We start from the raw sequence: 15,209 nt of genomic DNA on the forward strand, positions 1-15,209 counted from the left end.
TAGTGGAGAAGGGTCTGGAGCCCAGGCCTGTCAACAATTCCCACCTTTAACCTCTACAGCTCCTAGGGACACTGTGTCAGAAGGGTAGTTATGGAGTTAAAGGGGCTAGAGCCCTTTCCCCATACTCTTTAAACTCCCAGAAATTAAGTCAAGACAGGGAAAATGGAGACAGAGGAGAAATGTAAAGACGGAGACCCAGAGAAGAAAAGACAGATGCCAGGCAGAGCAGGAGACAACAGACAGACAGCTGGGATCGGAGTCTCACCGCACACACACGGGCCACCCGAGGAACTTTAAGGCGCTCGTATGAGTCAAAGGCTCGAGAAGTCTCCGTAAAGAAGAAGTAGATTTCCTTGTCTCCGTCTTCATCTCCCCATTCAGCTGGCCTCAAGGCCACAGCTGCGACAAAGGCCGAAGCTGGGGAGACCTGTGGCCTCAGATACCACAGCCTCAGTGAGGGGCCACCCAGCCTCCACCCACCCTCTCTGTCCCCACAGTAACCCTCTTCCTCTCCCCACCGTCAAGCCAGTATGCCTCTGTCCGAATCCAATCCTCAGCCTGTCCCTCAGCACTGTGCATGGCCCTGGAGATAATTGGCTCCGTCCCCAGGTAGTTTCTCACAGTGGCAGCATAGAGAGCCCCCCCTGCAGGGAGACAGGGAGGAGATGAGCTGTGAGATCTGCTGAAGGAAGCAAAAGGGGTCAAAGGCAGAGCAGGGATAAAGCAGAGGTAGGAACTCTCAGGGGCTGAGGGCCCATTAAGTACAGGGAACTGCTAAGCACAGGAGAGGATTCCCTCATTTAAAATCATCCTGGATATAAAGTGCTCCAGGGCAGAGTGGGGAACCAGTGTTTAGAGGAAAGTGACAGAATGTTAATGTATATGAAGGGAGAATGACAGCTTCCCTAGTATCCTGAACAGTGTGGCTCAATGGGTGAGCATCGACCCATGAACCAGGAGGTCACAGTTCAATTCCTGAGGGCACTTGCCTGGCTTGTGGGCTTGATCCCCAATAGGGCACATGCAGGAGGCAGCCAATCAGTGTTTCTCCCTCATCATTGATGCTTCCAGCTCTCTCTCCCTCTCTCCCTTCCTCTCTCTGAAACCCATTTATAAAGAAGAAAGCTACCCTTGTGGAAATCAGGCTGTTTGGTTGGTTTGCTTGTGTTGTCTTTGTTTTAGTGATTTTTCTACCCTGTAATATACTAATTATACTGCTACTCTCCAGGAAGGAGGTTTGCTTTGCAGCAAGTCCCAGTCTTACTTAGGTTCTCCCCCTGTGGTAAATGTCTGAAGGAACTAGCATTCTTTCTGAACGTTAGTGGGTGTACACTGCTCTGGAACTAGTCACAACTTTAGGGAATACTACATCATTTGGGGAGTTGAACAAGATGCAGATTCCTGGGAGAGAAGGGAGTGGTGCAGCTCTGGGCTGAATGTGAGAGCATTATAGCCACTCGGAGTACCACTGCCAAGGGCTCAGACATGAGCCAGAGAAAATGATTTGGGGGAATAAATGCTCACAATCGCCTCCTCCTCAGAGTTTTGTGTATCACAGGGGACGGCAGTTCTGGGGAGAACAGAGTGGCATTACTTTATCACTTACTACATACAAGGCACTGTGCCAGGTGTTAAGCACATCACTGCCCCCAGGAACCCTCATCTGAGTCTGTTTAATCAGGTGGAAACCAAGAGGTGGGGATGCCCAGACGTGTGCAGGAGCACAGAGGACAGCCCAGCCACCTCTGACTGGGTAGCAGCATCTCAGAGGTGACATTGAGCCAGGTCTGAAGAATGAGCATTTGCCAGGCAGAAGGGCTTCAGGGAGGACCACAAACATGTGGGAAGGAGGATGCCATGCTTAGGTATGTGGGCTACTCCCCAGGCTGAAGTGCCGATGGGATACAGGAGCTGACAGGCAAGTGAGCAGAGGTGCAGTTGGAGGTGCAGAGATGGGCACCCAATCATGATGACTCTGCCAAAACAAGGAACATGGACTTGATCTTACAGGTAACAGCAAAACTGCAGAGATTTTCTTGAAGACAGGTGACATAATCAGTTTCGGTTTTTAAGAAGATAATGCTACTTAAGAGGCCATTCACACAGTGCAGGCAAGAGTGGAGTGCCTGAATTAAGGTAGGGGCAGAGGGAATAAAGGAACTGGACTTGGGAGATACTTCTGAGGTAGAGTCCATTAACAAGGTTTGAAAATCAATGGAGTATGAGGTGTGAAAGAATGGAATAAAGTCTATCTCTAAGGTTTTCTTCTTACAACAGTGATGGCGAACCTATGACAGACGTGTCAGAGGTGACACGTGAACTCATTATTTTGTTTGATTTTTCATTGTTAAATGGCATTTAAATATATAAAATAAATATCAAAAATATAAGTTTTTGTTTTACTATGGTTGCAAATATCAAAAAATTTCTATATGTGACACAGCACCAGAGTTAATTTGGGGTTTTTCAAAATGCTAACACGCCGAGCTCAAAAGGTTCGCCATCACTGGTTTAGAAGATGGATGATAGTACATGGTGATATTATGAACCAGGAAATGACAAAAGAAGGCCCATAAATGAGGTGGCAGGAAGAGAAGTGAGCTTAGTTGTTGGACATGCTAAGGTTGAAGAACCTTCAGAACATCTGGTCAGAGATATTGGAAGGCAATTAAAACAGGAGTCAGACAGCAGGGCCAGGTCAGGCTAACTGGGAGTCATGCTTAAGTCATGATGTAAAGGTCATAGACAGGAAAAGCAAGAAGAGAGCCCTAGGACATCACCCGTTAAGAGAAGCTACTGAAGGCAACTCAGAAGATCAAGTCATGAAAGCAAGATGGCGGCATAGGTTAACACCGGAGATTGCTGCCTCGAACAACCACTTCAAAAACAACTAAAAGACGGAACGGACATCATCCCGAACCACAGGAAGGTTGGCTGAGTGAAAATTCTACAACTAGGAGGAAAGAGAATATCATACCCAGACTCAGAGGAGGCGCAGTGCTGAAGTGAAATATTCAGGTGCGGAGTGCGCGCGGAGCAGGCTGGCGGCGGAGGGCGTGGTTGTTGTTTTTAATCGGGAGGGAATTTCAGACTCTGAGCTCCAGATCCAGGCGAGTCCCTAGGGACCCAGACTCAAACGGGAGAAGCAGGACTGTCTGGCTTCGGTCGGAACTCGAAGGCAGCTTTCTCTCCGAGGTTTGCAGCGGTTGCTGGGACTCTGTGAGGCAGAGCCCCTAGGGACGGAACTGAGAGCAGCCATAACTGCTCGCTCCAGCCAGCCCTGTAGATCCCCGGGGACCCGCCCCACCCAAGCCCTGGGCAGAGCCATTTGCCAGATAGCCTCAGGCAAACGCTAGATTAGCACCGCCCTAGAGATCCAGCACAGAAGCTCTCCCACTGCAGACACAGCGGACTCTCATAGCCAGTTAGCCTGGAGGTCAAATCACCCCTGGTATTGCCTACAACAATCAAGGCTTAACAACAAAAAGACTGCGCACAAAGACCACTAGGGGGTGCACCAAGAAATCATAAAAAATGCGGAGACAAAGAAACAGGACAAAACTATCAATGGAGGATACTGAGTTCAGAACCACACTTTTAAGGTCTCTTAAGAACAGTCTAGAAGCCGCCGATAAATGTAGTGAGATCCTCAAGAAATCTAATGAGACCCTCGATGTTATGATAAAGAACCAACTAGAAATTAAGCATACACGGACTGAAATAATGAATACTATACAGACTCCCAACAGCAGACCAGAGGAGCGCAAGAATCAAGGCAAAGATTTGAAATGCGAAGAAGCAAAAAACACCCAACCAGAAAAGCAAAATGGGGCCTAGGAAGAGCAGGAGGGAGCCACCCCACCGGAGTCTGGAGAGGTGCCCAAGACCGAAGGACAGAGAAGCTCAGGGTTAAAAAACAAAATAAAATTAGAGCCAATTGGCCTGGAGGTCAAATCCCCCCAGTATCAACGACAACAATCAAGGCCTAACTACAACAAGACTGCGCACAAAGACCACTAGGGGGTGCACCAAGAAAGCATAAAAAATGCGGAGACAAAGAAACAGGACAAAATTGTCCATGGAGGATATAGAGTTCAGAACCACACTTTTAAGGGCTCTCAAGAACTGTCTAGAAGCCGCCGATAAACTTAATGAGATCTACAAGAAATCTAATGAGACCCTCAATGCTATGATAAAGAACCAACTAGAAACTAAGCATACACCGACTGAAATAAAGAATATTATACAGACACCCAACAGCAGACCAGAGGAGCACAAGAATCAAGTCAAAGATTTGAAATGCGAAGAAGCAAAAAACACCCAACCGGAAAAGCAAAATGAAAAAAGAATCCAAAAATACGAAGATAGAGTAAGGAGCCTCTGGGACAGCTTCAAGCATACCAACATCTGAATTATAGGGGTGCCAGAAGAAGAGAGAGAGCAAGATATTGAAAACCTATTTGAAGAAATAATGACAGAAAACTTCCCCTACCTGGTGAAAGAAATAGACTTACAGGTCCAGGAAGCGCAGAGAACTGCAAACAAAAGGAATCCAAAGAGGAACACACCAAGACACATCATAATTAAAATGCCAAGAGCAAAAGACAAAGAGAGAATCTTAAAAGCAGCAAGAGAAAGAAACTCAGTTACCTACAAGGGAATACCCATACGACTGTCAGCTGATTTATCAACAGAAACTTTGCAGGCCAGAAGGGAATGGCAAGAAATATTCAAAGTGATGAATACCAAGAACCTACAACCAAGATTACTTTATCCAGCAAAGCTATCATTCAGAATTGAAGGTCAGATAAAGAGCTTCACAGATAAGGAAAAGCTAAAGGAGTTCATCACCACCAAACCAGTTTTATATGAAATGCTGAAAGGTATCCTTTAAGAAGAGGAAGAAGAAGAAAAAGGTAAAGATACAAATTATGAACAACAAACATGCATCTATCAACAATAGAATCTAAGACTCAAGTGAATAAATAATCTGGTGATCATAATAGAATCAGGGACATAGAAAGGGATTTGACTGACTATTCTTGGGGGGGAAACGGGTGTGGGAGATGCGGGAAGAGACTGGACAAAAATCGCGCACCTATGGATGAAGACAGTGGGTGGGGAGTGAGGGCGGAGGGTGGGGTGGGAACTGGGAGGAGGGGAGTTATGGGGGGGGAAAGAGGAACAAATGTAATAATCTGAACAATAAAGATTTAATTAATAAAAAAAATAAAAATTAAAAAAAAAGAAGATCAAGTCAGAGAGGATGAAGAAGCAAGAGAGGCTGGTGTGCCAGAGTCGCTGCACAGAAACCCCAGCAGGAGCATAGGTCTCACCAACTTAGAGTAGCTGTAGAGTACGGTCACTACAGGGAAAACAGTCATGGTGGAGCAAAGCTGCATTCCTCCGGCACCAGAAAGATAACCACTATTTTAAAAACGTTATGCAGAGCAAAATAGAGTAAGGAGTCCTCAGAGGGCAACAGTCGAGGGTTAGAAACAGTGGAGGAAAAGTAGGAGAGACTATACTCTCGCTTGTGATTTGTGTTTGTGATAAGAATCCAAGCATGTTGGAGCCAGGGAGTTTTAGGTTTGAACCCCGAATAATTACTGGTAGTATGATCTTGGGAAAATTAACCTTCCTAAACCTCAGGTTCCTCAGAGCAGTGCTAAGACTTAAATTAGATAAATACAGAGCCCAGATAGGGCCTGACCCAAGGCTGGCATTCAATACATGTTGGGGATAGCTCCTTATGAACTCTCAAGGGGCCATGTGCTTCAATTGTTGCTTGAGGTGGAAGGATTATGAAATGGATTTATTTCCTTGCAGTGGTTTCAGGAGAGAGAAACCAGGTTTGGGGCACAAGTCCTGGCACCAAATGGAGCACAAATAAGCCAGTCCTCTGTATTTCCAAGGGGAAATAAGAGTTGATTTATACAAAAAAAAGATTGAAAGAAGTCAAAGTTGGAATGAAAATTTCCCTAGGAGTGTTGTAAATAAAACACTCTAAAACCAAAAGTCTGGTAGAAGTTGTGTCATGGATAACCTGAGAATGGAGGGAGATGTTGTGGAGACAGTTATAAATATGTTGGCAGCATGGTTTGGGGTACGTGTGTGTGTAGACAATCATGAGTATTCTGCAAACAGTAAAGGACCTCTGTTAACCATGCAAGGACCCAATGATAGATAAAGGTAAAGGGTCCAAAACTTTCTAACAGATCATCAAGGGTACTCAGCAACTCTGGAGCCTAGATTGCTGAGGAGCACACTGAGGATGGAGTAGCAGAGGATCGCTGACACTAAGGGACTACAAAAGGGATCAGACACTTTGGGAGGAAATAGCAGGGTTTCAAGTGTACCAAGGAACTTGCAACAGTCTTACAAACACAGAGAAAGAACAGCGACCATCAGTTAATGAGGGCAAGAATCTTATCCTAGATTCTCCGGGACAGTCTCACTTCCAAGTATTTTGTGGTACTGTCCATATAATACAATATTCCTGAATGTGCAGTTTTTGGTGGATTAGTACTGAATAAATCAAGTCAGTAGGCATTAAAATATACATTTGCTACTGGCAAAAGATGATGTGAAAAAGAGAAAGATGCCCACAGTGTTCAGTTTAGGGAACAAACTGGTTAGAACAAAACACTGGGTACAATTCAACCCGACGTTTAAAGATATGTATACATGTCTGCTGATGTAGAAAAGATTGTTGAAGGAGCTATAGCTCTACAGTGTTAATGAAGTTTGGTTCTTTTTTAAAAAATATATATTTTATTGATTTCTACAGAGAGGAAGGGAGAGGGACAGAGAGTCAGAAACATCCACGAGAGAGAAACATCGACCAGCTGCCTCCTGCACACCCCCCCACTGGGGATGTGCCCGCCACCAAGGTACATGCTTTTGCCCGGAATCGAACCTGGGACCCTTCAGTCTGCAGGCCGACGCTCCATCCACTGAGCCAAACTGGTTTGGCGAAGTTTGTTTCTGACTAATGAAATTATAAGTGATTTTCATTTTCTCTTGTATACTTCTTGTGTTCATTGAATGGTTTTTATAGTTAGCATCATTTAATTTTATAATCCAAAAAATGGAGATATTTTCATTATGGTAATACAAAAAAAAGATTGAAAGTTGCAAAAGATGAAGAATCATGCCCTGGCCGGTTTGGCTCAGTGGATAAGAGCCTCGGCCTGCAGACTGAAGGGTTCCAGGTTCGATTCCGGTCAAGGGCATGTACCTTGGTTATGGGCACATCCCCAGTAGGGGGCGTGCAGGAGGCAGCTGATCAATGTTTCTCCCTCATTGATGTTTCTAACTCTCTATCCCTCTCCCTTTCTCTCTGTGAAAAATCAATAAAATATATTTAAAAAAAAAAAAGATGAAGAATCACAATTATTTGTGGAAGTCAATCCACATCTCTACCTGCCCAGATGTAAGCCTGTGAGCACAGGCTTCCCAGATGTGTTAGAACATAACACTGATACACTAGGGTAAGTGTCATGGCAATGAATATTTCACTCCCCTGGGGTTTCAAGTTTTCCCTTTCTTATCAAAATGCTCACCTTTAGAGATTTACAATAGGAATTATCATTCATTAGCTCTAAAACAATTTTAAACAGCCCTAGTTGGCTCAGCTCAGTGGATAGAACATCGGCTTGCGAACTGAAGAGTACCAGGTTTGATCACAGTCAAGGGCACATGCCCTGGTTGCAGGCTTGAAACCCAGTGGGGGACTTGCAGGAAGCAGCCAGTCGATGATTCTCTCTCATCGTTGATGTTTCTATCCCCCTCTCCCTCTCCCTTCCTCTCTGAAATCAACAAAGATATATTTTTTAAAAAACAAAAGGATTTTAAACATAACCTGGCTTTCCTTCTTCCACTTCCTTCACTTCTCATGATCAGAGCTTTGCAGGTTTAACAGCTGCTACCGTAATAATCTACATTTCCTTATCTAAGGACTGGGGCAGCTAGATAATTTTTTTAAAAAACACAGTCTATTATCAGGCCATAATTAGGTAGTTGGAGATGTGGCATTTACCTTTTCCTCTGTTGACCTGACCCTATAGCTGTCCTGTTTCAGTGTGTGAATGCTAGTCTTGGGGCAGATACACCTGGATTTAAGAAGGGGGCTGGCAGCACCCAGTGCATCTGGAACATTGGCAGTATTCCTTGGCAGATACAATAACACAAGACGCAATGAGACCAAAATAAAATGATACAAACCAGGACAGGTTCCTAAAGATTAAGAGCAAAGCTCCCTCCCTCTGCTCTTCTTGATAAAACCCCCTCTTTTTTTTTTTTAATAGGATGTGATAGGAAGACCAGAGATGATTGCTATCTCTAGCTTAGGTACCTGAGTGGGTAAACACTCAGCAGAGGGGAAACCGATGAAGGAGCTGGTTTGGGGAGGTTGAGTGAAGATGATGAGCTTTGGGACATGCTGAGTTTGAGACTCCTATGGGACATTCAAATGGAGATGTTTGGAAGGCATTTGGATGTGTGGTCTGTAGCTCCAGATAAGGTCTGGGAGGCATCAGGAGGCAGTGAAAACAGAATCCACAGGGCTGGTTGAGATCATAACCACACAGAATGAAAAAAGAAGAGGATCCTGCATGGAAATCTAATGAGCCCCAACATTGATGAGCGGAAGACAAAGACCCTACAAAGGAGATTGGGAAGGAACTGCTGATGTTTTAGGACAGGGGTGGGCAACCTTTTTGTGAGTGCGTGTCAAAACCAGCAAAATCTCTGACTCAGAATTCTTCCGCGTGCCAACCTAATTTTTTGAGAACATGTTACGCCTACTTGAAATCTCTTAAGGTGTACGTATGTGAAGAACCTTGAAGAAATAAAAATTAATTCGAGTGACAAAAACACAGTATATGATGATGAAAAATACATTTACTTTTTAATGTATACATGTACACTGATCATCTGACAGAAAACTTTATGACTCCATTTGATATTATCAGTGGGACTTTTGCTGCTGCATCACTGATGACAGAGATTTTACATCAGGTTTATATTTCATGAGCTTCAGAGATATGCACGAGCTACTACTTTCATCCGTCAGGCTACTCCTATTATGACAAATAACAAAATTCATCACTGAGAACAAAGATTCACAAGCGTATGTGGATGAAAACATGGGGAGTAACACTGATGCAAAGTTTTGTAAACAGAAAAAGTTTTCTGGAATGGCATTCCAAGTCCTCAATAGTTCGTTTTCGACACTTCTCTCTGGTACTCCTGTCTAATCACTTTTTTTCAATGCTTTCCAAGACAACTCTTAGGTCAACAAATTTCTGCTTCCAAATTGAGCTACTCTGAAATTCAATCAACTGCATTTCAAAGTCAGCCATATCTATCCATGAAAACATTTGTAAGTTTAGTTCCTCCAGTTTCATGCTGTCTGGAAACCTCATGAATTTTGCTGTCTCTTCCAGTTCTCTGAATTTCACAAATCTGGAGAAGAACTGCTCAACAGTTGACTCGATGATGTTTAAAAAAAGATTTTGAAGGCTTTGACAGTCTGTTCTGACATCTTTTGGGAGGTCTTTGATGTGCCTCTTGAGGTTTGGGAAATATCTGAATCTCTCACCATCCACATCACTCTTGAAGACTTCCAGTTTCTTTTCAAAAGCCTTTATGTAACCAAACATCACATCAAGTGTTTTGCCAGTTCCTTGTAATTTAACTATTAAGTCATTCAACTGTTCACAAAAATTGTAAATGGAAGGTTATAAGAGAGGGTTTCGCATGCCAGCAAAAGTTACTGGTGTGCCATCATTAGCACACGTGCCAGGGGTTGCCCACCCCTGTTTTAGGCTAATGTGAATGTTACTGTCAAAATATTTTACAATATTTCCCAATCTGAACAGTGCAAATAGAGACACTGAGATCATTTTGTTAATTTTATCTAACTGCAGTATACATAAATGTCATATTTGAAGAAATGATTTTAAAGGCTTTTCCCAAAATAAATACAAGTACTAATAAACAAATGAAAAGTTGTTCAGTCTCACTAACAGAGATGTAAGTAAAAAATACATCAAATTAGCCTTTGGAGGAAGTCACTGTTTGTATGGTTTATTACGTATATCACGTGGGACTGAAAAGGATGCAGTGAGACAGGCCCTCTCACCACAGTTGGTTGAACTAAATAGAAAGGAATTTAGATAAACCTATTGAACACCATAAAAATCTTTACACCCTTTGGCCCTGCAAGTTTACTTTTTGGATTTACTCAAATGCAATTAATGACATTTATGTGAAGAATTTATGTAAAAAGATGTATTCTACAGTATTATTCATAAATACAATAGTTTTTAAATCTGAATGTATAATTTTATAGGAATAATTAAATTGTGCTATGCAATATTTATATGATGGAATAAATGTTATGTAGTCTCTAGAAATCATGTTTTGAATAATTAATTTCTAGAACAAGAAAATGTTTAGTATAGAATACTAAGTGAAATATCCATAATAATTCCAATTTATTATAAATACACACACAGACAGACACTAAAAAAGTAGTCTTAAGATAATAGTAGTTACCTGGTTATCACTGAATTGCAAATAAACCTTCCACTTTCTTCTTTAATATTTTTACATTTTCTGAACTTTTTACAATGCACATTGTAAGTTTTATAATTTAAAATGTTATTTTATTATATTCTATTAATAAATATGATAGTCTAATAATATTTTAATTACTAAAACTTTTTATTTAAAAATACCTCTATTATCTTTAAGGACATTTTTATATCTCATAACTAGGAATTTTGGTACTAGTTCCTACCTAAGGTTGGCACTATTTCTATTTCACTGTTTTCAAAACAGAGGATAGCAGGGCATAATGGATCAACATTGAAAGTTACGACTAAATACTGGCACCTATTCAGATCAAGAAAAATTTTAAATTGTAACCCTATAAAGTTTAGAACTTGACAGAAAAATTTATATTGGTATTGACTATGACATGGAAATGAGGCATAAAGAGACATGGAGGTTGTATGTTACCTGTCTAAAGCTAGTCATTCTAAACTCTTAGAAAGTGATTTCTAATCACTTCCATCAATTATCAGATGAAAGCCAACATCATTATCTGGAAAAAAAGACAACTTCATTATTTGGAAAAAAACTTGAAACCTTTTTGAAAATGTTACTCCTTTTTTGAAATTTTTCTTTATCATGCGATGATCTCCTTTAAGAAATCTGTGCCCTTGAACCACATGCTAATGCAAATTCACTTGCTCACTGTAACACTGAGAAACTACAAGCAGAAGGTTGAATGTACTTGAAAAGAAGAAAGTATGTAAAATGATTATCTTAGATTGTTGCAACAGAGACATCATGTTGTTGATAAGCAATTATGTAGAATCAAGACACATTCACAGGCCTGGCTGGTGTAGCTCAGTTGATTGAGCACCATCCCATGTACCAAATGGACTCTGGTTTGATTCCCAGTCAGGGCACATGCCTGGGGTTGCAGGCTTAATCTCCAGCAGGTGATTGTTTTGCTCTCACATTGATGTTTCTCTCCCTCTCCCTTTCTTTCTCCCAAAATATCAATCTAAAATATTTTAAGAAATTTACAAATGGGAAATATCTGTAATTCTCTCAACAATAAAATAAATTGTTTTTCAAAAAAGAGACATTCACAACCACTATCTTTCTTAATGTTCCCAATGACTGGCTCAGAATTTTGCCACACATGCTTGATAAAAAGTCAAGAAAAATAAACCATTGGTTAAATATTTCATTCAAATATGTTTGAGTATAAAAAAAGGTCTCATCAATATCAACTATAGATGAATGATAGAAATGGCAACCCAAATATTGTATTTAATATATATATATATATATATATATATATATATATATATATATTTATGTTAACTTTCAAAACATTTGTTATTTCTTTTCAGAAAAATAAGTCCTTAATTATCTCACTAAAATTTGTTTAATTTGTATCATTTTTATGACTTTTCCTATGAAGTCCTAAATAAGAAAAAATTTATTGTTAGATATTACTTTAAAATTTTTTCATAAAATATTATGCAAAAGTATAGATAAAAATTAACTTTAGCCATAACCAGTTTGGCTCAGTGGATAGAGTGTCAGCCTGCGGAATAAAGGGTCCCAGGATAGATTCCGGTCAAGGGCATGTAACGTGATTGCGGGCACATCCCCAGTAGGGGGTGTGCAGGAAGCAGCTGACCAATGTCTCTCTCTCATCAAAGTTTCTGGCTCTCTAACCCTCTCCCTTCCTTTCTGTAAAAAAATAAATAAAATATATTTTTTTAAAAAAGAATTAACTTTATAACAAAGTTCACAGCTAAAGTCAGTGGAGAAAGAATATGATGAATGAGTCAACTGACTAGCTAGTTGGGAAAAATTAATTTAGGTCTCCATCTCATGTCATTCATTAAAATAAGTTTTAAAAAAATCAAAATGTTAAGTGCTTGGGGAAAAATTTTAAGAAAAAAGTTTTTATCTTCTATTTAACTGAAGAAGGACTTTGTTAAAAAATGTAATAAGAAAGGAAAATATGTAGATTGAAACCTTAATATCCTACCTGGTAATTGACCCAAGAAAGTAAGCAGAGGATTTCTAAGAGAAGAAATAAAAATGGTACTAAAACATGAAAAAAGTTCAACTTCACTAATATTCAAAAAAATACAAATTAAAACAAGGTACTATTTTTAGTCTCAACAATCTCTTTTTCCTTTTTTAGACTAGTTTATTGGTTTTGAGAGAGAGAGACAGAGAGAGAGAGAGAGAGAGAGAGAGAGAGAGAGAGAGAGAGAGAAACATCAGTGTGAGAGCACATTGATTGCCTCCAGCACAACCCCACCTGGTATCCAGCCTGCAACCGAGGCATGTGCCCTTCACCACGAATCCAATCCATAACCTCCTGATGCACAGGATAACACCCAACCAACTGAGCCACATCAGTCAGGACTCTAAGATCTTTTATTTTTTTTCAATATATTTTATTGATTTTTTACAGAGAGGAGGGGAGAGCGATAGAGAGTTAGGAACAACGATGAGAGAGAAACATCAATTCAGTTGCCTCCTGCACACCCCCCATTGGGTATGTGTCCGCAACCAAGGTACATGCCCTTGACCGGAATCAAACCTGGGACCCTTGAGTCTGCAGGCCAACGCTCTATCCACTGAGCCAAACTGGTTAGGGCTCAAAGATCTTTTAAAGTGACAATATATTTTGGTGAAATTTATGTGAGAAAAAAAGCACTCTCATTTACTGCTGATTTAGGGTGTAAATTGGTACACTCTTTCTAAAAACCCAATTAGCAACAGATACTGAGCCATAAAATGCTCACACCCTTTGATATAGTAATTTCTTCCCAGAAATCTTAACAAGACAATCTAAAATAAGGACAAATATTTGTACACAAAAATGTTCATTACAGAATTAATGGATAATAGCAAAAACTTAAACTAAATAAAAGTAATTTAAGGAAATTATTTGGAGTTGCTTCATTAAATTACTGTATGCTTACAGGATGAGTAATAGCATGATGTCATTAAAAATTCTCTTTACAAAGAATTTTTAAATTATACAAAAATGCCTATGATATAAAGTTACATAATAGAATTCAAAAATTATACCCCGATAGCATGACATTTAAAATTTTATAATATACACACATAAAATTTCTACTAACCCGCTTGTTTCACACTATCATGAGAAAATGGCTGGATCCTCACTGAATTTGGAGGGTGCATGTGGAGTCCTCTAATCTAAAATACATGCTGTGTGGGCACAAACAATTCACTTTGTGGCTACCGAAGAATTAAGCAGTCACTCTCCAGCAAAGATTTATATATAAACTGTGAAAGAACCACTCAACACTGGAGCAACTTATATGGCTTGTTCAAAGGAAGTTAACAGCAGGAACTTACTGAATAGTCATTACTGACTCCTCTGAGATACAAAGGACTGTCCAGTAAAATATGCGCTTGCATACACATTACAACAGGATAAAAGGAAATATCTTAAAATATTACCAGTGGTTTTCTGAGTAGATACCCTAGACCTTTGCTAATATAGTAGCCACTATACACATGTGACTACTTACATTTAAACTGAAATTAAACACAACCAAAAACCCTTTCCTTTAGTGGTACCAGTCATATCTCAAGAGCTCACTAGCCACATGTAGCTAGTGACTACTTTAGGACAGCAAAGATACAGAGCATTCCTATCCTCACAAAACTTCGTTTGAACAGTTCTGTTCTAGAAGACTTCATATGTTCTTTATACTTTTTCCAAGTGTATTACAATATGCATTGTAGCAGAGTCCTCTTATGAACAGAAATAAAATGGTGGGGGGCGGGGAGGAGGAATGAGGTTAGCAGAGGAAACACATTAGAGGTGCAGAGAACACATTCTTTAGGGAGAACCCAGGGAAATAGTACTCTGGAGGAAAGCAGGACACAGGCACACTGGGGAGAATAGGAAAGGCTAGAAAGAGACATGGGAATAATAGACATTCCTAGGAAACGAAAGAAACACACAGAAATTCCAACAGCAGGGGTGGAGAAGGCAGCAATTCTAGCAAGAAGTCACAGGTTCTTATCTCTCCCACTCACCAGCCATTACAGCTGCTGACTGCTGAGCTGGTCCAAAAGGACATTTCCCCCGGCCACTCTCAATTCTTTCAACCTGCTGGAAACTGGACACGGCCTACAGACCAGAGGGGGCAATTGGTTTAGGGTCATAGAGTTCCTGATGAAAATCACAAAGATGTTCAGATGAAGGAAAAGCCCAATTCCCATTCCTCTGCTACCATCCCCATATTCCCAGTCTGTTACTCCTGTTCCCCTGCCCAATCCTGCATTTCCTATCTCTGCATTCCCTTTTTCATCAGTTTATCCTTCTTCCTTCAATCCCCTAATACCCAACCACCACATGCTCTAATGAAGGAGCAGCTATAATGGCCCTAGATGACATGGAGAGGCTGAACAGGAGATCTTTCCTCAGAAATGCTGAATGGTAGGGTTTGCAACTGCCTGGAGAATGTGCTACAGAACAAGGAGGATGAGAGCAGGTCTGCTGAAGTCTGAAGCCCTTCAGAAGATTAAAGAAGAGACTGATATAGGACCATCTGAAGCCCACGAATCTAAAGAGAAGGGCCATCCTTTACCCACACCCACCCCAAGGATAAAAGATA

General features: G+C 40.7%; 1 protein-coding gene across 1 annotated transcript in view; it reads right to left on the reverse strand.

Annotated features, from left to right (window-relative positions):
• The window catches only part of LOC308526074 (semaphorin-4F-like), a gene marked incomplete at its 3' end in the record, with an annotated part of 38,793 nt that overhangs the window by 12,377 nt on the left and 11,207 nt on the right, over positions 1-15,209 (reverse strand). The window contains 3 exon segments of the mRNA XM_081101044.1: positions 266-417; positions 519-644; positions 14,629-14,722. Of these exon segments, the coding sequence (XP_080957170.1) occupies positions 266-417; positions 519-644; positions 14,629-14,722 (372 nt within the window).

This window comes from Myotis nattereri, assembly GCF_964212035.1.
Source record: "Myotis nattereri genome assembly, chromosome: 10".
Classification (NCBI taxonomy): domain Eukaryota; kingdom Metazoa; phylum Chordata; class Mammalia; order Chiroptera; family Vespertilionidae; genus Myotis; species Myotis nattereri.